Source organism: Schistosoma mansoni (genome assembly GCF_000237925.1).
Source record: "Schistosoma mansoni, WGS project CABG00000000 data, supercontig 0013, strain Puerto Rico, whole genome shotgun sequence".
Taxonomy (NCBI): Eukaryota; Metazoa; Platyhelminthes; class Trematoda; order Strigeidida; family Schistosomatidae; genus Schistosoma; species Schistosoma mansoni.
This window is the reverse complement of record NW_017386025.1, coordinates 2,085,261-2,107,681: the sequence shown is the minus strand read 5'-3', so window position 1 is coordinate 2,107,681 and position 22,421 is coordinate 2,085,261. Positions and strand designations below refer to the sequence as shown.

Genomic DNA, 22,421 nt, shown 5'->3' with positions numbered 1-22,421 from the left:
AAAATGAGAAGAAAACGATGTACTCATATAATCTGAGAAACACTTAACACAATAAATTATTCAAGGGGTCTACTTTACTTTAAATTATGATAAAGAAGATTGTAGCAATAATAATAAAAATACCAGTAACCATTAAACAAAACAATTTTATAATTTTTTATTTCACTACTAAACATCTATTTAGAAAAAGAAAAACAACTCGATATAACATATTAACTAAAATTCATTGTATTGCAATTTATAAGGCAACAATTTTAGAAAGAAGTTACATAAAGCAAATGGGGCAACAAACAATGAAATGAAAATTAAAACAGTAATGAAAATAACTGTCGTTACCTCATTTTGTATTGAGATTTTAGAAAAAAAAAAAAACGAAATGCTATGTAATTCCATTATTGCACATGTATGAACTTGGATTAGAACATTTTCCTAAAAAAATATATCCATTATCGTAAAATGAATTCAATCAATAGAAAATGAAAAAGAAATACAATTAGGCCAATACACATGCTTAAGCTGAAAATTAATTTGTCAGTAGTATTATGTAATTCAAAGATATTTTTATTGGTTTAAACAAAAATGATATACCTATTCATAATTACACACGCACACACACACACACACACAAAATGATGTAATATCATGTTAGGAAATTATGATAATCGAACAGGTATATAATTATTTATTCATTTAATTGAATAAACAAATTTTTATAAATTAAGCCGGTGAAATGTTTGATGTGTATTGCAGAGAGAGGGAGAGAGAGATAGAAAAAAAAAGGTGTTGAAAGCAATTCATTAATAAATAATGATCTATCAAAACAAAACAAAACAAAACGATGAAAATAATGTATAGAAAGTAACTGTATGTAAATTTATGTTTACAAATAAGTATCAGGGTTTTGTTTTTAAAATTAAAAAAAAATGCCTACTGATGTATAAAATTTTTTTCCAGTATGAAAGCAACTTCAAGAGACAAAAAAATTTTGTTTTTGTAATAAATTTCTTCAGTGAATATAATAAATGTATTGTAAGAGAAAGTGAATAAGAACCGGGACATCATTAACTACATACATACATAAGAATCATAAGAAAAAGAAAACTAGAAAAGAGGAAAGAATATCAACAATGTAATTAGTTACTTGCACCCGACAATGGAGATGAGAAACTAGTCGAAGAAGATGATGATGATGAAGAATAATTTGTAGAATCTGAAGATAGATCTGATTTCCTTGTAAAGGATGAAGATATATTATAATGATCCTGGTCACTAACATTACAAGGTAATGTTAGTAATAAAGGCAAATAAATTGTATTGTTTAAATGATTCTTATCATCATCATACTTTTTAGTGGATAATTTCATTAACCTGGTTTCATATTGTTCTTCAGTAACAACAGTATGATTGCTTCTGCTACTAATATCATTATGATTAGAAGTAACCCTAAGATCACCATCAGTGTTTTTTAAATGCACTAAAGATATCGCTGAAGACAATGATGGTGACGGTTGTATTAGTGTTTGTTGTGAATACGATGCATAAGGACAACATATTGGCTTTTTCTCAATCTCATCCTCACCATCATCATTATTGAATAAAACTTTCCTATAACATGGACTGAATGAAGTTGTTGTTAACATCTCAGAAGATAATTTATGATCATAAGGAGGACAGCAGAAGATATCTGATGATTGTTGTTGGCGTCTCGTTTGTTGTCGATGGTGGCAGCGTTGTTGATCATCAGAACGATACACATTATGATGATAATTTGATTTACTTTTTGTCCATTTACGATCATTCACAGAAGAAAATAGTGAACCATAATTTAATAGATGATTAGGGTCAGAATAAATACCGTTCTTAAATTGATTTTTGGAAAAATATGTAGGAAGCAGCAGATTATCGAAATCAGTAATATAAGTACTATTGCTTACAGATGAAGTTATACACTGGACACATGCCTTTTGCTGTTTAGTAATATATGGGGGGAAATAAGAATCATTATGATGACAGTACGGTTTCACTGATTTTAAAAGATTCTGACATTCCTTACAAGAAGAAGGCATGAGACATTGAGTGTTTGATAATTGCTCATTACTGGCAAATAAAACTTTATTGTTTGAGGATAACTTGTGATTCTTTGGAACTGAACACAAGATTACCTGAAGGATGAATTTAAAAAAGAGAAGAAAACTGTTCATTAGTAAATAAACGTGTTTACAAATTGAAAAATGCCACTCAAAAACTACATATTCAGAATGTTTTGATGTTGTCTCCACTGAGCTAGAAGGCAATAATTGCAGAGCCTCCATTCTTATTCAGGACAACATCATCAATGCTTGCTTCATGTAGAGAAGTGAACATTCCAGTTATTCTACAAATGTTACATCAGTCAGTTCTGATGGCCTTGTTTTTGATTGTTTTTTATTTATCGGTTTTGTTATCTTTACTAGTTCGCGCATTCATGTTGAATAAATGAAGGTAACAAAACCTATGAAGACAACTAACCACAAACAAGGCCATCAGAACACACTAATATAATAGTTAAGGAATAAATAAAAAGCTCACTTCTGCTGGAAGTAAGTACTGATAATGTTATCTAGAACGTAATGAATGGGCTGATAAATTGTTGAATAATACAACTGGTATGACTGTTTGCAACAGGTGGAGTTTTGTTCTCTAGACTGGATGGTTTGGTTGTGGAGCTTTCAATATTTTTCTGAACAGCATTAGAGCAAATTTTAGGTTTTGGATGATGTTGTTCGGAAGAACAATAAAAGCTCTACGACCAAACCATCCAGCACAGAGAAAAAAGTTCCACCTGAGTTACTAAATTAATGTGGAACACTACATAAATGATTATCATACTAAATCATTAAGCAAAGAATCCATAATATAACGGAAATTCTTATACTAAAAGGGCGAGAGTTGATTGTTAATATGGAGAAAACATAATCAGATAATCTACAGTGAGATAAGCAAGCGTGTGTAGTAGAATACAAGTTGAGACTATTCGATAAGATCAGAGATAGTATAGATTGTTTAGAAATACAAACTCGTAATTTGATCCAGTAAATTGTTAAAGCCTTCTCTATGTACAAGTTCCAAAGTCCCAATCCAATTTGAGACAGTTTATTTGACTTTGTAAATAGATTTAAAAGGATTCTGATGAATCTGCTTTAAAAACCCACGGCCACACACTAGATAAAACTTAAAAACACAATACATACTTTCGAATTACAAAACTAGCATTTGATAGTATGAAATCGCTTTTAGTCAATTCGCTATATTGCATAAGCTCCATTTGTAAATTGGTTTACTACGGACAATACAGATTCACAAACTATGGTAAAACAGCTATGTTGAGTGTTTTCAGGTTTTTCATAGCTCTGCAACTGAATTCAGTCTAATCATGATTGTTTAGGTTGGTAAAAGGCTAACGGTATAAATCAAGACGTGACAACACTCCATGAAATAATGACTATCTAGTTGAAGTTCGCACCATCATTGTAACCAATGGTTGAAGATATTGGATAATATGGTTCAGAATCGATCACAATGGCACGGATATATTCACACTCTTTCTTAATGTATTTATACTTTTCATTCTAAAGGTAAAATATTTATTCTCAAATCATATTGTCGATGTCCACTCTTCTCTGATACCAATGATATTAATACTACTACTACTACTTTGGGATTCGTCGTGATAATTTCGTCTTGATTTTCAAACTGGAACCAGTGCACATACGTATGAGGTTTTACGTTGCTGACTGACAGGATGTCAATGATGAAAACTGTCTGCAAACTCACTACTTTTTCCCGTCATTTTTTCTCTTATGGTGTTTCGATCCTCCCTATACTTATATCCCACTGTCTCTCTCTCCTACAAATCCCATCACAAATTATTAAATTAGTAAAAAACAAGAAAGCCATATTATAAGAAGTTTCGTCTAAACTTGATCGAATAGTCTCACAGTACTTGGGCCCCGAGTTGATGTGAGACATTAAATAGGAGGAATCTATTTGTAAAATGTCAGCGAATGTATTCGAAGTAAATCCGACATATTTGATTTATATCATATATAAAAAATTCACCGATCAGAGACAATATATAGTGAATGAACTTTCTTCTCAAACCACTTATGTATACACACAATCTTTTATGTTAACACTTATCGTTTCACACCACATATTTTTTACACACTAAAATACCTACTTTAAACGTTGTTAACGTTGATTGGAAGACCTATTTAGCATACAGTTAACCAGAGAACCATGTACCTATTTATATTCGATAATTTTGATGTTTGATTATATTTGTTTGAAAAAGCTTGGACCAGATTGCCCGGCAAAACGTTGGATTTACTTCAAACTCATTTGCTGAGATTTTACAAATACATTATTCCTCTTTAAAAAGAAAGCCAATTAAATGGAAAAAAATTCGAGGGGTACTTGACTTGGAGTTAACAGTAAAATCTGGAATACCGATTTTGTCTTTTTTAGCGCTTCCTCGCCAACTCGACATCCATGTACATTTTAATGTTGATAGATAACAGTGAAACTCGAGTTTCTTAGAATTTATCGTTTTAAATACTAGGCTGTTAGTTTAAATAATAATAAAAACAAGCCTATTTACCTGATCATCACAAATTGAACATGACTGTGATGCTTTACTCAACGATACTAAATGATGATTTGAATTTCTGGTTAATTTATTGATAGTATTATTTCTAATACCACTACTGTTACGTAAATTATTAGAAGACAATGAATATGATGTTCGAGAAGTAATTGAAGTAGTTGTCGTTGTAATGATCGTGGATCCACCGGTGTTTTCTATTGATTTCCAACCAATATCACTAGGATTAAATGTACACCGTTGAGTAGTATGGTGTTCACAATAAGTCATATTCATAACTGGTAGACTACAACTACATACAGATATGGATGACGATGATGAGGCCGTTGAAGTAGTAGTAGTAGTAATAGTTAATGTTGATACAGATGAATTATTCTTTTTGATTATCAATGTATTAGTATTTTTCATAGGATTACAGCAATCTGTTATGTAAACTTGTTGTTTTGTTGAGGGTGTTGGTGGTGGTTGCTGTAACATAAACATATACTCATTAATTCTACAGATAAGTAAACTTTCCAATGAATCCGGCAAACCGTATTTCCATAATGAGCGTAAACGTAGAATATGATGAACATATTTGTTGTTTGTACATGGATGGTGACTTATGGGATCATTCTAAAAAAATATTGACAGAAAAACAATAACGATATATAATAGTGATTATTTATGCTTGATTAGACCGTCATTAGTAAAGCTTTGAATTATCTCGTCGGTATTAATGACTGAATTTCGATTAGTTTCTATTGGCATCCGGTTGAACAGTTATAAATAGGAGGAAACGCGCGTCTTGGATTACACTGTTAGCCACATTTCCATTTTTGCAACTTATAGTTAGTTTTATGTGGTTGAAGGTAACCGATAGACAGTTCTGGACATTAGTTTCAAGCTAGTCAGCACTTGTCAACGAGATAAATCTGTAGCACTGAGAGAACTGACACGTGCAGCAGGATTCAAATTATGCGCTACAGTTAAAGACGTAACCATCAAGCTACATATATGGTTAGGAGATCGAATCAACGAGCTAGAAGTCTCGTCCTATTCGAGGCTCATCAACCAACTGTCAACATTAAACTCAGTGAATGGAGATTTAAATGTAGGTTTGATCAATGATTTACGCCCATACTTTATCGATTGTATATCATTGAGACAGAGTAATGTTGGACTATACTTAATACGTTAATTGGTATAAGGACCAATTTCATAAGCACATGTTCTGATGACAATATATACATATATACATGGCCGTAAAAAAGAGTGGGAATCGAACATTAAATGTATAATAAGTAAGCATAGATAAATAATATCAAGTAATTTTATGAATAATAACGAAAATTAAGCTAATCATATTAGATACACCAAAATGTGAAACATCCAGGAGGGGACCACTTGAACCATAGTTGTTTTAGTGTTGTATGTATGGTTGAAACATTATTATTCTTAAATAGGTAGGAATATATTAACTTATTTTCCATAAATCTAACTCCATAATTTGAATATTTTATCATTTTGTAGTTCGGAACGTACTTTCAGTGATTAGTTCGATCTTTTCCTATTGCTAAAAAATGTAATAGCCTAAAAAATTGAATTTTGTTATTAACTCATTTACTATGTACAGATTTTCCTGCATGGTTTTGTGACATAGAGAGCTAATCAGAGGTAATCTAATGAGAAGGTCAATCGACGTCAATCAGAAGTGACCTAAACGACAAGTGCATTTCATTGGCTAAGAAATGGATTAATTCCCTAAGGATTAAAGTGGTATATATATATGAGTATTTGTACATTTTATATAGTACTCCAGTACACTTTTTCGCTCAAATAGTTAGTTTGGGGGGTATCGCGTAGCACACCATGTACCAGCATCAGATTTTGGACACCGCCCGTCATAATACTTTCAGCTCCATTCTACGTGCCAGGGTTAATGATACTGTAGTGAACAAGAACACGGGTGGGGACAATCGAATGTATTTGACACAAAAATTACAGACTATCTCACTGAAATCTGATAACAATACAGTAAACAGTTAATTTGCAAAATAACAACCAATTGTCTCAATCTTGACTGTTTCTTCTGCAAATATCAGTCCATCGTCTCTGACTTCATGATTTATGCATTTTCATACCGATTGAGCTTCGTTCCTGTTTTCTTATTGATCTCCTGCCAAAATTCATTCTATGCCTGACCATCACCATATACTACTTATGTGGATATAAGTAACCCACACCACAATACTACTCGGCACCCTCCTAACTGAAGCGGGCTCTGAACTTGTTGTTACTGACTGAGCTTTACCATTTAAGTTTTCCAACGACTGACTATGATTATTTTTTGAACCTTTGACAATGAATCTGTACCTTTCGATGCAATGACTTGGTGAACATCATTGTTTTATCTTAAAATAACCACCTTGAACTATTTTCTAACTTACACTAGTGATGGTTGAGTGAGTGAAACACATTTCGATTAAGTCAGTCAATAAAGATCAACAGTTTCATTAACTGATTTGTCATTTTTATCTAGTAATCCAGTTTTAACTTCATTAAGGTACATTCAGTGGTCCCACTATATCCTAGCATTGTTTTGAAGACATCCACAATAGAATGACAGTAACCAATGTAAACTTTTTAACTTTAAAGTTTATTCTTTACAGCCGTGAAGTAATAAAGTCAATCATTGAGAAAGTATCTAGGAAGTAATGTAATGAAGCAGATCAAGCACTTTAGTGAACGTCGTGAAGATTGCAAGGATTATATAACACCGGGGTCACTATCCACTTACAATGCTAATGAAAATACTGAATCTGTAAAGTTTCTTGTACTCTTCAATGGCCAATTTAGTGTCTGTATGAGTCTTGATCAGTAAAATACATATAAATCGCATGTACACATGACTCTGGCAAAATATGAGACGATGAAGAAGTTAAAGATACTGACTTTTGAAGAGTTTCACTGAAGGTACAAGTATTTGGTCGCAAACAAAAAGTATTTTGAAATGGATGAGACCGCTGTTTGCTTTTTTTTTTCGGATTATCGATCTGTCAGAAGTCAATCGATGGGAAATGGAGGCTTCAGTTTCACAGGAATTAATAAAGACTGACGAGAAGAGAAAAACAGGGTGATATTTAGTAAACTGATTATTATGTCTCTATCCTTTATTTCTAATAACTATTTCTATCAAATTGTTCTCTATACAATGAAATGACAGATGGTAGGATATAGAAGCGAGACTAATACGCAAATACTATACATAACATTAGAAATTCATTTGTAAGAGGAAAGGGAAATCATTAAAAAAAGTGAGAAAATATAGTGAAGTCAAAGCATCGAGATTAACTGATTAACTAATGAAACTAAACAAATAATGCCATATGCCACCTTAATTTATATATATGTCCTTTGAATAACTGAATTTATTTCCAATAGCTGAAATAAACCGTTTTGAGTTTGAAGCACTTACCTACCTCTGCCGCTGGAGGATGGTTGCGCAATACTGCGAATAAACTAAAGTTAGACGCGTAAAGCACTAAATACCAACACAATGGTCTAAACGTTAGGCGATTATCACAAGACCTGAGTGTACTGCGTTTGAATCCTGGTGGTGTTATGGATCTGCACCAGTGAGGAGTCCTGTAGCAGAATAAAACAGTTGCCTTTCTAGTCCTTCCTGGTTTTCGATGGTTTGTATAGCAATGATCAGTTAGTGATTTAAAATTTTTATGAAAAATGTCACTATTTAATTATTGCTGAGAAGCAAAACAAGAACCGTACAGAGAAAACAAGTAATGTAAGGTGATGGTACTTGGTGATAATCAACAAGAAACCCTGGACCTAGTTTTCGTGCTTCTCTCCACTCGTCAGTAAAGTGTACATATGATATTATAGGAATTGATAGCCTTGAGGAATTCAGTCCCGTGTTACTCAGCTTCAGTCACAGATACTACAACTGAGCTATCCAGACCACGACTGATCTGCATTTACAGTCGACTAATCACTGAGTAGTGACCAATGTTATGTATATCAAGTCCTTTTTAATGCTGATAGAATTTTATCGATCAAGCTGCTATGCGGTAATGTCTTTTACCATGAACTTGGGTGACATGGGGTCGAATCAGCCAGAGGGCAACAGTTCTTTCAAGATTACAGGTACACCTTGATGACGAGTGTCAAATAACACAAAGCCTAGGTCCGGGGTTTCCTGTTGACTAATCTAAATCTCTACCTTACATCTCAGCATAGTGTGCGTGATATCGAGTCACGCTGCAATTTGATTGACAGAATTCGACCAATACTTAGAAGGAATTGATATACATGGCATTTGCCACTAAACAGTGACTCGTCAGTCAGTCAGCTACAACGTAGGACCAGGCACATATATGCATCGGTCCAAGTTGCCATACCTCGTTAGCACAACAAGATGAACACCGGATTCATAGAAGTAATTAATTTAGTGGTGGTAGTATATAAAGAAAGGTTGTATATAAGGATATAGTATGGGAAGGAAAAAAGTTATGAAGTAATTTTATTCTTAAGGTTTAAGGGAAGATAAAGAGTGTATACACCTACGCCATTCTGATCGATTCTGAGCCATGTCACACAGAGTCTCCAACCATTGGTTACGATAGTCACGCGGACCCCAACCAGGTAGTCTGTATCTGCCAACATGGCTCAGACTAGAAGTTAGTGACTTCAAGCTCTGATGCCATGTTTTGGTTTGGTTGCCTCTAACTCTCTTCCAACCATCTCCTACACTAGTCAGCATAGAGCGTCGTGGTAATCGGTGTTCAGGCATACGTAACACGTGGCCCAACCATCTCAGTCGATGAAGATTTACAACCTCATCAACTGATTTACCATCATTCCCTAATACCCTGCGTCTAACCTCACTATTATTTACCCGGTTATCCCAGCAGATGTGAGCAATATTTCCAAGGCATCTGTGGTCAAATACTAGTAACCTACGAGTATCTTCTACTCTCAATGGCCATGTTTCGCAGCCGTAAAGTAGAACAGAACGAACTGCTGCGCAGTATACTCGTCCCTTAATTGATAGACGGATATCTCGTCTTCGCCATAGGTGACGTAAGTTGGCAAAAGCTAAACGAGCTTTTTGAATCCGTGCTGAGATTTCGTCAGACACCAACCCATTAGGACTGATCAGACTTCCAAGATAAGTGAAGTTGTCCACGCGTTCGACTAATTCACTCCCTATCCTTAGTTCAGGTGTTGACGCAGGCCAGTCCTGGAGTAACAATTTACACTTGGATGGGGAGAAACGCATCCCAAACATCCTGGCATTATTACTCAGTTCTAACAGAAGACTATGAATTTTGTCAGCGTCTTCACCAGACAGGACTATGTCATCTGCGTATTCTAAGTCGCTTAGTGGTCCCCCCGGTAGAAGATCAATTCCTGAAAATTCAGTCGACGAGAGTGTTATTTCCAGCAACAGGTCTATAATGAAGTTAAACAAAAATGGGGATAGTGGACAGCATTGACGGACACCACTTGAGGTTGTAAAATCATATGACAGTTCGCCATAAGCTCTCACTCGACTGATAGTGTTCGAGTAAAGAGCCTTCACAAGGTTTATGTACTTCTCAGGTACACCTTTTAATGACAGACACTGCCACAAAACCTCTTGGTCTACAGAGTCAAATGCTGCTTTTAAGTCAAGAAAAATTATCATTGTCGGACGCCGATAAGCATGTCTGTGCTCTAAAACTTGACGAATGGTGAATATGTGGTCGATACAGCCACGACCAGGTCTGAAGCCAGCCTGATTTTCTCGTGTTTGCAGTTCACGAGTCTTAGTTAGGCACCCGATAATTATTGAGGCTAGTATTTTAGATGCTATGTTAGTCAGACTAATCCCTCTATGGTTATCACAGGATGATTTTGGCCCCTTCTTATATATTGGGACAATCAGAGATTGTGACCAGTCAGATGGGATTACGTCCGTCTCCCAGATTTTAGCCAGAATATTAGTCAACCTAATCGCTAAAATTGGACCACCATATTTAAAGACTTCTGGAGCCAATCCATCTGCACCAGCTGCTCTTTCTCGTTTCAGATTACTTATAGCCTTTTGAATTTCAAGTAGGATCGGCGGGCCTACTTCAATGTTCCATTCAGGTTTTCTGGGAATAGTCGGTAGTTGTGCAGTAGCTGAAGGCCAGCTAAACTGCTCCTTAAAGCGTTCCGCCCATCGTTCTAAACGTTTGGGTTGAGAGCAGATAAGGGTTCCGTCTTTTTCCGAGATCGTCTCACTTACACTTGACTTATTAATTCCGGTTTCTTTTATTAGTCTGAATAGTTGCCTGGTGTTGCCTACAGCCGCTGCCTTTTCCATCTCTTTTGCTTTCGTTGCCCACCACTGCTCATGATCGTTCCTTAGACTTTTAGTTAACCTAGATCTAATTTGTTTACGCTCTTCGTCGTGTTCAGAGCCTGATGGGATGAGTTTACGCGAATCCATCAGTGAAATAGACTTAGAAGAAATCCACTGGTTTTTTGGAGCCCTATGGTTTAAATAACTAATAGATGTTACTGCTCTTTCCACAGCTGTTCGTATGTCTTTCCAAGCAGCATCTGGGTCAGTCTCGTTTACAGAACTGCCTAGATGTGAACTCAGTTGTTTCTGGAATTCGCATTTGGCTTTCTTGTCCTCCAGTTCAATCCTAATGGGTCTTCTTAGTGTACTTTTCCTGCGTCCAGTGAGGCGCAGACAAATGCGCGCTCGTATTAAAGCGTGATCAGAGTCTAAACAAGTATTCCAATACGAGCGACAATCTTCTATTGAGCCTCTCCAACGATGACTAATGGCAATATGGTCTATTTGAGTCCATCGTTGGTTTGGTGCAGGTGGTCGCCATGTTAGACGATGTCTCTCCTTATGCTTAAAATTAGTGCTTGCTAAAAATAAACGATTGTCTGAGCATAGTTGTAACAGACGATCACCATTATCGGTTCGTTGAGCCGGAATACTAAAACACCCACCTAAATGTCTTTCTGTTTGATTTAAGCTGCCTACCTGGGCATTAAAGTCACCCGCTACGACTACTATGTCTGAGCGCTTAACTTTCTAAAGAAGCTCAGAGAGCTTTCTGTAAAAGTCATCTTTCACTTCATCATGGCTGCAGTCAGTGGGAGCGTGGGCAGAAACGACTAATCACTTATAAAAACAAATAATGTACAGAAAAATCATCATTTTCATCACCACCACTAATAAGACCACTTACCATGAACTCACGAACTAATCTCATGTAATAATCGATAATACTAGTCCATTGACTTGATGGCAGTAAACAATAAGCAAAGTCACGACATTTATAATCACAACATATTGTGAACTTTTTATTCATGAAAAAGCGACTAGTAACATTATTATGATCATTATTTTCAATTGATTTTGAACCAAAACGTTTTTTAGCCAAATCTGGAAAGCTTAAATCACATTCTGATGAGAAATCTTGTGAATAATCTCTAATGATATCAGTAGTATATGGCTGTTGATGATTTAAATTAAAAGATTTGTTATGATATTTATTGGAAGATGATTGATGAATACGTTTAGTTGTATTCGGTGAGAAATTTGTTAAATTACATGATTGATCAAATCTACGCGATAATAAAAACTCCCAACATGTACACTCGGATGATTGAGATTGTGAATGGAAATTATCAGCATTATTATTGTTGTTATTCATTAAATGTAACCTTTGATGATGTACAGCATGCTTTTGAATAAAAAGCATCTTGATAAAAATAGAAGAAAAAACAAAGCAGAAAAAATTTGAATAATATCAACATCGAGAATAATGATGCTATATAACACTAGCTTAACTTAAAATTCAATCGCTGAGATTTTATAAATATATTATTCCTCCATAATGCCTTACATTAATTCGACGCCCAAATGCTGTGAAACTATTCGTTCAAATTTAGACGAAAGTTTTTATAGCCTTATTCAATGTTGTAAATTATATATTATTATTAGTTAATGTTTAAAACTCCGCCTGTAGCTCTTCTAGAGTTACTGCCGGTCCCAAGCCCGGGTAAAGGAGGAGGGTTGGGCATGGGGTTAGCGACCCCATCCCGTAGAAAAGCTAACTCGCTAAAAAAACGCTAACCAGAAAAAATAATTCAAACCATTTAAACTCTGCCCTGGGAGTTGAAGGAATAATTATGACGCCTCATGATGAAAGCCGAAATTTTTCGGAAGTCACGAGGCCGATGCACCTTCTAACAACCAGAGCAACAATTTTTATAGGTACATGGAACGTCCGGACAATGTGGGAGACAGGGAAGACCAGTAAAATAGCAATGGAAATGAGAAGATACAACTTGGCAGTACTCGGAATCAGCGAAACCCATTGGACACAAACTGGACAACAAAGGCCAGGTACAGGAGAGATGCTGCTGTACTCCGGTCATGAAGGGGAAAATGCTCTACACACTCAGGGAGTTGCTCTAGTGCTGTCCAAAGAAGCACGAAATGCACTCGTAGGATGGGAATCTCATGGACCCAGGATAATCAAAGCATCATTCAGAACAAAGAAGGAGGGGATCACAATGAACGTTATCCAATGTTATGCACCCACCAATGATAGCAACGACGATGATAAAGATCAGTTCTATGAAAGGCTGCAATCAATTATAGAGAAGTGCTCACGAAAGGACCTCACCATCCTGATGGGAGATCTAAATGCTAAAGTTGGAGTGGACAACACAGGATATGAAGATATAATTGGACGACATGGACTAGGAGAGAGAAATGAAAATGGGGAGAGACTTGCAAATCTATGTGCATTCAACAAACTGGTTATAGGCGGCACAATATTCCCACACAAGCGCATACACAAAGCTACATGGATCTCACCGGACCACACCACAGAGAACCAGATAGACCACATCTGTATCAACGAAAAATTCCGAAGGTCAATGGAAGATGTGAGAACCCGGAGAGGAGCTGACATAGCTTCAGATCACCACCTGGTTGTGGCCAAGATGAAACTGAAGCTAAAGAAACACTGGACAACTGGACAAACAGCACTACAAAGGTTCAATACAGCCTTCCTTCGAGATACTGACAAGCTCCACGAATTCAAGATAACTCTCAACAACAGGTTTCAAGCTCTGCAGGATCTACTGAATGAACAAGAAACTACTTTGGAGGACAACTGGAAAGGGATAAAAGAAGCACTAACTTCAACGTGTCAGGAGGTTCTTGGTCCTAAGAAGCACCATCATAAGAAATGGATCTCTATGGGAACCCTCAACAAGATTCAAGAAAGGAAGAACAAGAAACTAGCAATTAACAACAGCCGAACACGAGCAGAGAAAGTCAAGGCACAAGCAGACTACGCAGAAGCAAACAAGGAAGTGAAAAAAAGCATTAAGGTCGACAAGCAGAAATACATGGGAGAACTAGCAACGGCGGCGGAAAAAGCTGCAAGAGAAGGGAATATGAGACAACTATATGATACAACGAAGAAATTGGCAGGAAGATATAGTAAACAAGAGAGACCAGTCAAGGACAAAGAAGGAAAGACAATCACTGAGACTCAAGAACAGAGGAAAAGATGGGCAGAATACTTCGAGGAACTGCTGAATAGACCAGCCTCATTGAATCCACCGAACATCAAACCAGCACACACTGACCTTCCTATAGATATCACTCCACCAACGATTGAGTAAGTCAAGATGGCCATCAGACAAATCAAAAGTGGGAAGGCGGCAGGACCTGACAATATACCAGCTGAAGCACTGAAGTCGGACATTGAAGTAACTGCAAACATGCTTCACCTTCTATTCAGGAAGATTTGGGAGGAAGAACAAGTGCCGACGGACTGGAAAGAAGGATACCTCATCAAGATACCAAAGAAAGGAGATCTGAGCAAATGTGAAAACTACAGAAGAATCACACTATTGTCAGTACCAAGAAAAGTTTTCCACAGAGTGCTGCTGAATCGGATGAAAGACGCAGTAGACGCCCGACTTCGAGATCAACAGTTTCGATTCCGTAAAGATCGGTCGTGCACAGACCAGATTGCGACATTACGGATCATCGTTGAACAATCAGTTGAGTGGAACTCATCACTATACGTCAACTTCATTGACTATGAGAAGGCGTTTGACAGCATGGATAGGAGGACATTATGGAAACTTCTTCGACACTATGGAGTTCCTGAAAAGATTGTCAACATTATCCAAAACTCATACGATGGACTACAGTGCAAAGTGGTGCATGGAGGACAGCTGACAGATGCATTTCCAGTAAGGGCCGGAGTCAGACAAGGCTGTCTACTCTCCCCATTCCTCTTCCTTCTGGTGATTGACTGGATTATGAAGACTTCGACATCTGAGGGGAAATACGGAATACAATGGACTTCGCAGATGACCTAGCCCTCCTCTCTCATACACACGAACAAATGCAGATGAAGACAGCAAATGTAGCAGCAGCCTCTGCATCGATAGGCCTCCACATTCACAAAGGAAAAAGCAAGATTCTCAAATGCAACACGGAGAACACCAACCCAATCACACTTGATGGCGAAACTCTGGAAGAGGTGGAAACATTCACATACTTGGGAAGCATCGTTGATAAACAAGGAGAATCGGATGCAGATGTAAAGGCGAGGATTGACAAAGCAAGGGCGGCATTTCTACAATTGAAGAACATATGGAACTCAAAACAACTGTCAACTAATTTCAAAGTCAGAATCTTCAATACGAACTTCAAGACAGTCCTACTGTACGGAGCTGAAACGTGGAGAACTACAACGACCATCATCAGGAAGGTACAAGTATTTTTAAAACAGTTGTCTACGCAAAATACTCAACATCCATTGGCCGGATACTATCAGCAACAGCGTTTTATGGGAGAGGATAAACCAGCTTCCAGCTGAAGAGGAAATTAGGAAAAGACGTTGGAAGTGGATCGGACATACATTAAGGAAATCACCAATGTGCATTACAAGGCAATCCCTAACTTGGAATCCGGAAGGGAAACGAAAAAGAGGAAGGCCAAAGAACACATTACGCCGGGAAATAGAAGCAGATATGAAAAGGATGAATAGCAACTGGAAAGAACTGGAAAGGAAGGCTCAGGACAGAGTTAGATGGATAATGCTGGTGAGCGGCCTATGCTCCTCGACGAGGGGTAACAGGCGTAAGTAAGTAAGTAAGAAGTTAATGTTTAAATCATTCCGTTGTTAATATTCAAGACTAAACTCTGATTACTTTTTGTTTCTATAATGTGAATCCTATGATGATTATTTTAATATAACTATTTCATTTCAAGTTTATTTTAGAACGAATGGATTACGACTAGCGATAGAATACAAGATGTATAATTCCTCCTATACGTTGTTCGTTAGCTGGATGTGCATGCACTCCAATGTTGATGTTCACACAAGGATTTAAGGCTAGTAACTTTCATTTCAAACGCCACTTGATGCCATAATTTAGGTTGTTAGCCATATCTTATCTATTCTCTATAAAAAACGTGTGACAAAATGGCCATATTGATACGATTCGCACAAGATACACATACGCCAACCGAGGTTAAAAAAAGACTCAGTCAAGAGTATCAAGAGCGAAATTATTCGCACCATTACAAATTAAATTAGAATTCATACTCATTGCACAAACTAGTAGTTATTTGGACTCACTGGGTGATTGAAACAGAGGGCACTAGGGTTCAAGTCCCGGTATGAACACTAACATTGAAATGAAGGTAAATACAGCTGGCGAGGACTAAATAGTACAATATCTGAATCTTGCGTTCTACAGATAGTCCCACATTCCATCTATTCTGTAAAACATCTTTCTCTTGGTCAATATATGCCACTTGGCTTCAATCGTGAAGGTTTTCTATCGGTTTAGCTACGACAACTATCTTTTTGTCCAAAAGTCATATATAAGATGAACAAATCCCGATGTATTCACCTCCTTTTTTCAGAGGATATATACAGGGGGAAATATGCTAACAATTACGGTGTTTCCGTTGGATTTTATCAGTATTTAACTTTACCATAGATTATAACGTCTTTTTTAAAATCCGCTAGAGTACATACGATTATTGTTCATAACTATTCAGCTCAAAACAAATGTAAAATAGGAAAGTCAATTTTAATATTTACACAGTTTGGAAATAGGTGGCCTAAGTGTGTGAGCAAATAATACTATGAAGGTTGATGCCACAGTGGTTAAAATATCCAGCCAATAGTTCACAGAGTTCGAACCCAATTTCGACTACTTCATCTCGAGTAGCCAAACTGTGAGAAATCAAATCAGAGCAAATAAACCTATGTTTGATACATAGGCAACATTTTTTCATGGCTCATTATGTCTTAAAATTAAACAATGATTGAAATTCCAAGTTCTTATGACCACATCCTTAGACAACTCTTGATAACGTTGAATAAAACAAAAGATCGCAATACCGATTGAAACGTTACTTTAATTTTAGTTCTGGTAAGGAAAGGAAAAAACTTCACACTTATATGGCTATATACAACGATGAGGTTTCGGAACCCTAAAAAAACGCCAAGACCCGTAATATTTAATTAACTAATTAGACTCGACACTAACGTAAATACGTTAGCTTCCGAAATTTACCAGAAAAATAGCTGACTGGTTAAACCGTATTTTAAATATTTCGCAGCTTGCGTAAGGTTCTAGAGAATGATTAATTAGAAATCCTGGTGATTATGTAGTTGATTTGTAGGCTGCAACGGTCACAGGTTGATCTCAGTTAATGTAACATTAAATACCAGGGAGCGCTGGTAAACTGTTTTATTCTAGTATGGATCTCAACAGTTTCTACCCAGAACCCATAATAGGTTGAACCAAGTACCTTCAGGTCTGTAGGCGAATGCTCGCCCATTAGAACGACTAGATCGATGTTCATTGGTACACTTTCAATGTCAATTAATTTGTGATATGGTGTAACGGTCATACAATGCCATTAGTGGTAAGTGTTCTATTCCCGATATCTCTGAGCTCCATCAAATTACGACTTCTCACTAAAGCTTCAGAAACCACCTGAAGTAAGTTTCCAATCCTATCTGGTTTCATAAGTGAATATTATAAATGAAGCAAAAAAATTTTCAAACACAACTTACTCGAACTTCATTTAAAAATGGATAATATAATCTAGGTGGTAAATGCAGAAATTTCAACTGTGATTTCACTCGATTAGTATAATTTAACCATACATTAGAATTATCCGACCATGATTTCCGAACAACAGAAGCCCCAGTGGCGGGGATCATTGATGAATTCTCTATAAGATGTTGTTTATTCCAACAACAAACACAATCATCATCATCATCAACATTAATATTAGTGGAATTAAGTTTATGACCGGCTGATAGACCACCATTATCATCAGTTAACAAAAGGCTAGCCCAATGGTATTTTTCTGAGAATTGTGCAGGTGATAGATTACTCAAAGGATTGGATAAAACTTTTTCGAGAGTGAACTGAAATATATTTTTAGAAAAAAAAACTTGTTTTCAAAATGCCGAAAAACAAAATGAGAATATAGGTTTACATTTCCATATATATATATGCTCAGTGTCGATTAATCTTATCTCTTTTAAAATATTCTCTCTATTTGTAACCATACTTTTCGCACCTTTACTTAAAGTTTCCAGAACTCTGTTTCTTCAGCTGTCACATCCTTGAATGTTTGTTATAATTATATGTATATATACATGATTTCCCTAGATTTAACATTTATCTAAGCAATAAACTGTTAGAAAGTACAAGAAATTGTACAGGTCCAGTATTTTCGTCAACTCAGTAGACAGACAGGCTGTATCACCCTCGCAGTATCCACTTCTCTTATTGTGACGTTTTAATGCATTCTCTCCATAGATTGCCTTTGACTCTACAGAAATCTCTAGGGTTTTCCTCATGTTTCCTCAAAAACTAGAGTACTTTAGTTTGTGCATTTATTGAATGTATTATGTACATTAAAAATAATAACATTAAGTCTTTCAAATGGACGGATAAAAAAGGAAGAAGATAAATAGCGAACAACAAAATAATTCATTTTTACTTAGTAAAGTAATAAGTTTATAATGATATAAAATGAATGTAATTAAAGTTTACATTAGGAATAACCCCGTTGTTATGCCATGAATTCCAAAGGTTATTGAACATTGAATGAATTAAGTGCTATGGATTTTGATCATTTCTCTTTTTCATAATAAATATACACTACTTATACAGGTATTATCACCAAACGATAATTAATTTAAACATAATTAGTGTAAGGGTTTACAATCTCCTATTGTTGGTGTTACAGATTAATCAACAATGGAAAATTAAATGTCTTTCATATTCGTTAAACAAGCCAGTGACTATCTGAACTCAGTAGTTTAGTGGATAATATGCTGTCATTTGAAACGATAAGCACTAAGTTAAAATCTTAGTATGAATATTAATACCGGAATGTAACAGGTACATTCAGTTGACAAGTTCCGAATAAAACATATTCAATGTGCTATTAACTTGTCTACGTCATTAATTGAAATCAAATAATGAACAATCACTAAAACATAACTAAATAGTATTGAACAAATGATGATCAAATTCAGTTGGTATTTATTTGGTAGTGAGAAATATCATTAGCTTTCAGGATCGAATAGAGCATCTAGACATAAAGAGAACATAAAGAGAACACTTAGATATTGCATCGAAATTCAATGTTAGTATGGTTTTTTTTAACTTCAATCAGTTGAAAATATAGTTCCACTATCATTTATAATCTTATTAGTGAACATCTACCGTACGCCTGATATGGTTTACACTATAGATCACGGATCGGCATACGACTTTTAAAGTAAACACGATTATAAATCAGGATGGATCTATACTAATTTACATTGAATAGAGATTATATTGAACAGTAAGTCCGATGGGACTGGAGAAATGAATTACTAGATTTCAACCCGATAGCTAGATAGTATTATGTTAGATATGTGAAAGAAGTTGACAGGAAACCTTGATCGACCTAGGTTTCATGTTAAGTGGAACTCACCAAAAAGGCATACGCGCCATCTTGAAGAACTGACACTCCTTATGAAATATGAACCCGCGTTACTAGCTTTACAGTCCGAGACGTTATCACTAAGTTATTCGGGTCGCGACTGATCTCCTGCAGGATCGACATATTTACATTGCTTGATTACTGAGTAAGAATGTCATGCTTATCTAATCTTTAGTGTTGATCAGATTTTGTATAACTAGCATGTGACCTCTAGGTCCAGGGTTTTCTGCCGATTACCTCCAACCACCTAACATAACATATTTCAAGTGATGTCGAGTCACTTGGATTACTTACCATAATGGAAATTGGTCAGTAATCGGTTCTAAGGTTTTACTTGTGTTATTCTCTTTGAGTATTCTACCTGAGCTGGAAAAATCTTCACCATCGTTTCAACTACTTTATGGACAATAAGATAGGTGATATAAACTAAGAAAAAATAAAATGCACATCTGTATGTGCATGCAGGAAGGTGTTAATTAATAATTTAAACAAACTCAAGGTGAACTGGCTACCTAATCGCACCACAACCTGAATGGAATACAAGTGAATAACAATCTCTTTTTGACCTACTTGTTTCTCTGAACAAATAGATTGGGAAGACTTTGTCAATTGAATAAGTGAATTCCATGGTGAATTGAAGAAATCTTTACTTTGACAACAGCCGAAATTATGAAGAGTATTCATGGAATTTAAAATAACAGCAGTAGATGAATTATGTGCATTAAGATGTTGACATTTCTCACAGTAATAACGTAGTAGAACACTTGCTAATTCATTAGGCATAGGACTAAGTAGATGAGCTGGTCGAATACAATCCAATAAATTGTGTTCATTTAATAAATTCACAATGGATACTAAGTCAATTAATTGAGTATATGTTATCATTTTATCAAGATTATGATTGAGAATAAAAGATTCACTTGAAACAGACTTATTGTTAGCATTATTATTATTCGTGGTAGTAGTAGCAGCAGTAGAAGTACCATGACATAAATGACAAGATGGTAAACGTGATGTACAATCAATATTTGTGGGCCTTTTTATACTGTTTTCTACATTATTCCAACTATTACATAATAATAACCAATGGTTAAAATAGGAAAGGTCATTTTCTTCTGTATTTGTTATTGATGATGTATCATTCCCGGATAGACTACAGTTTATAATAGATGGATTATCAATAATTGATGTTAAAATTGATTGATATTCAATAGATACATTATCTAATATTTCATCCGGTTGAATATTAATTTCATTATCTAAATATTGTACATTGAAGAAATGAGATATTCAACAAACAACCAAGCAAACAAAAATAATTTATCAGTAAGAAATTAAAAAATGATTGGATTCAGGAAGTGTATTTAATAGATAAATCAAAATCAATACTATGGTTTATATATATATGAAGAGGAAGGGAGAGAGATTAACCAACTAATGGTCAGTCTAGTATATAACATCAGTCGATCAAGTCACTAACCACTGAATTGAACGTGTTGGTAGTTACAGGCTACCTGATCGGGACTAACACGTTTGTTGTAACCAATTAATCAAAGAAGTTGAATGATATGCTTCAGAATCGGTGGTAATGGCGTAGATGCATTCGCTCTTTGTCTTTCCTTACACCATAGTTTTGAACCGATAAACATTTATACTAGTTTCTGTTTCTTCATATAATAGAACAAATTGAGATGAATTACAAGCTTCAGTAATAAGTTACAAACTAGAGTTTGAAATAACGCAAGAAGTGGTAAAATCATTGTATTCATATGATACGTCTGGCAACTGAATGTCTAAACATTACTGACTTTTTAGGCCCCAGAAACTTGTTACTCTTGAACCTCGAATATAAAACAGAAGCCAGGAAGCATGGAAGATTTATTTCTAAAGTTAGGTTATGTACAGAAAAAAAGTGTATTTATAGTATTATATGTGACCTTGAGGTGTTGGAAAATATACTAGATTTGGTAATTGTCCGATCAGGATAATGAAAACAAAATCCATCATTTCCTAGAATTCTTCTAGGATTTTCCAAAGAACTCTGATTGATCGAGGTATTTTTAGTACTATCTTGGCTTCTGAAAACTTCATTAAAGGAATTACTGAAGGTGAAGAACACTACAGATAGTTACCCATTACCTAGTGAGATTTTGGTTAAAGGTTATTAAGTTCACCAAAAGGACTCCAAAGACCTGGAAGTTTGTTCTCTACAGAGATGGTTTACATGCATTGATGAAGAAATTTCAAACTGGAACAAAGAACTGGGGATAATTATCAGTGTATGATGAAAAATACCTTTGAATATTACTTCACGATTAGTAATTTTAAGAAAAAAAAAACAATTTTCCTGATCACAACAACCCTCACTATCTCCCAACACCCAATTGACTATTAACATTGGTATAGACAACAGTGAAATGGTAAAGACAAGAGCTTCCTAATATCATACTAACTTACAAGGTTATCAATGACTAAGTGGAAACGAATAAAAAACACTAGTATTTTAGGTAGTTGATACTTACCTCTATTAGGGCATCCATTTGAAGATTGAACGCCAGAACATGTATTTTTTCGTTTTAGTTTGAGTTGAAGTTCACCCCAACATAATAGACCAGCTAGGATTTCAGATTCAGGTGCCTAAATAATCATTTTATGTGCGTGTATGTGTGTGCAAAAAAAGCGTAATTATACATAGTACTAATCAATTATTAGGTTATT

General features: G+C 35.5%; 1 protein-coding gene across 1 annotated transcript in view; it reads right to left on the bottom strand.

Moving 5' to 3' along the window:
* Nucleotides 1–1,085: 1,085 nt before the first annotated feature.
* Smp_167360 (hypothetical protein) overlaps nucleotides 1,086–22,421 on the bottom strand; it is a gene marked incomplete at its 5' end in the record, with an annotated part of 30,672 nt that continues 9,336 nt past the window's right edge. The window contains 6 exons of the mRNA XM_018790883.1: nucleotides 1,086–1,859; nucleotides 4,640–5,257; nucleotides 11,881–12,396; nucleotides 17,770–18,129; nucleotides 20,274–20,962; nucleotides 22,226–22,340. Of these exons, the coding sequence (XP_018645898.1) occupies nucleotides 1,134–1,859; nucleotides 4,640–5,257; nucleotides 11,881–12,396; nucleotides 17,770–18,129; nucleotides 20,274–20,962; nucleotides 22,226–22,340 (3,024 nt within the window). The 3' untranslated portion in view covers nucleotides 1,086–1,133. The remainder of the gene's footprint in view (nucleotides 1,860–4,639; nucleotides 5,258–11,880; nucleotides 12,397–17,769; nucleotides 18,130–20,273; nucleotides 20,963–22,225; nucleotides 22,341–22,421) is intronic.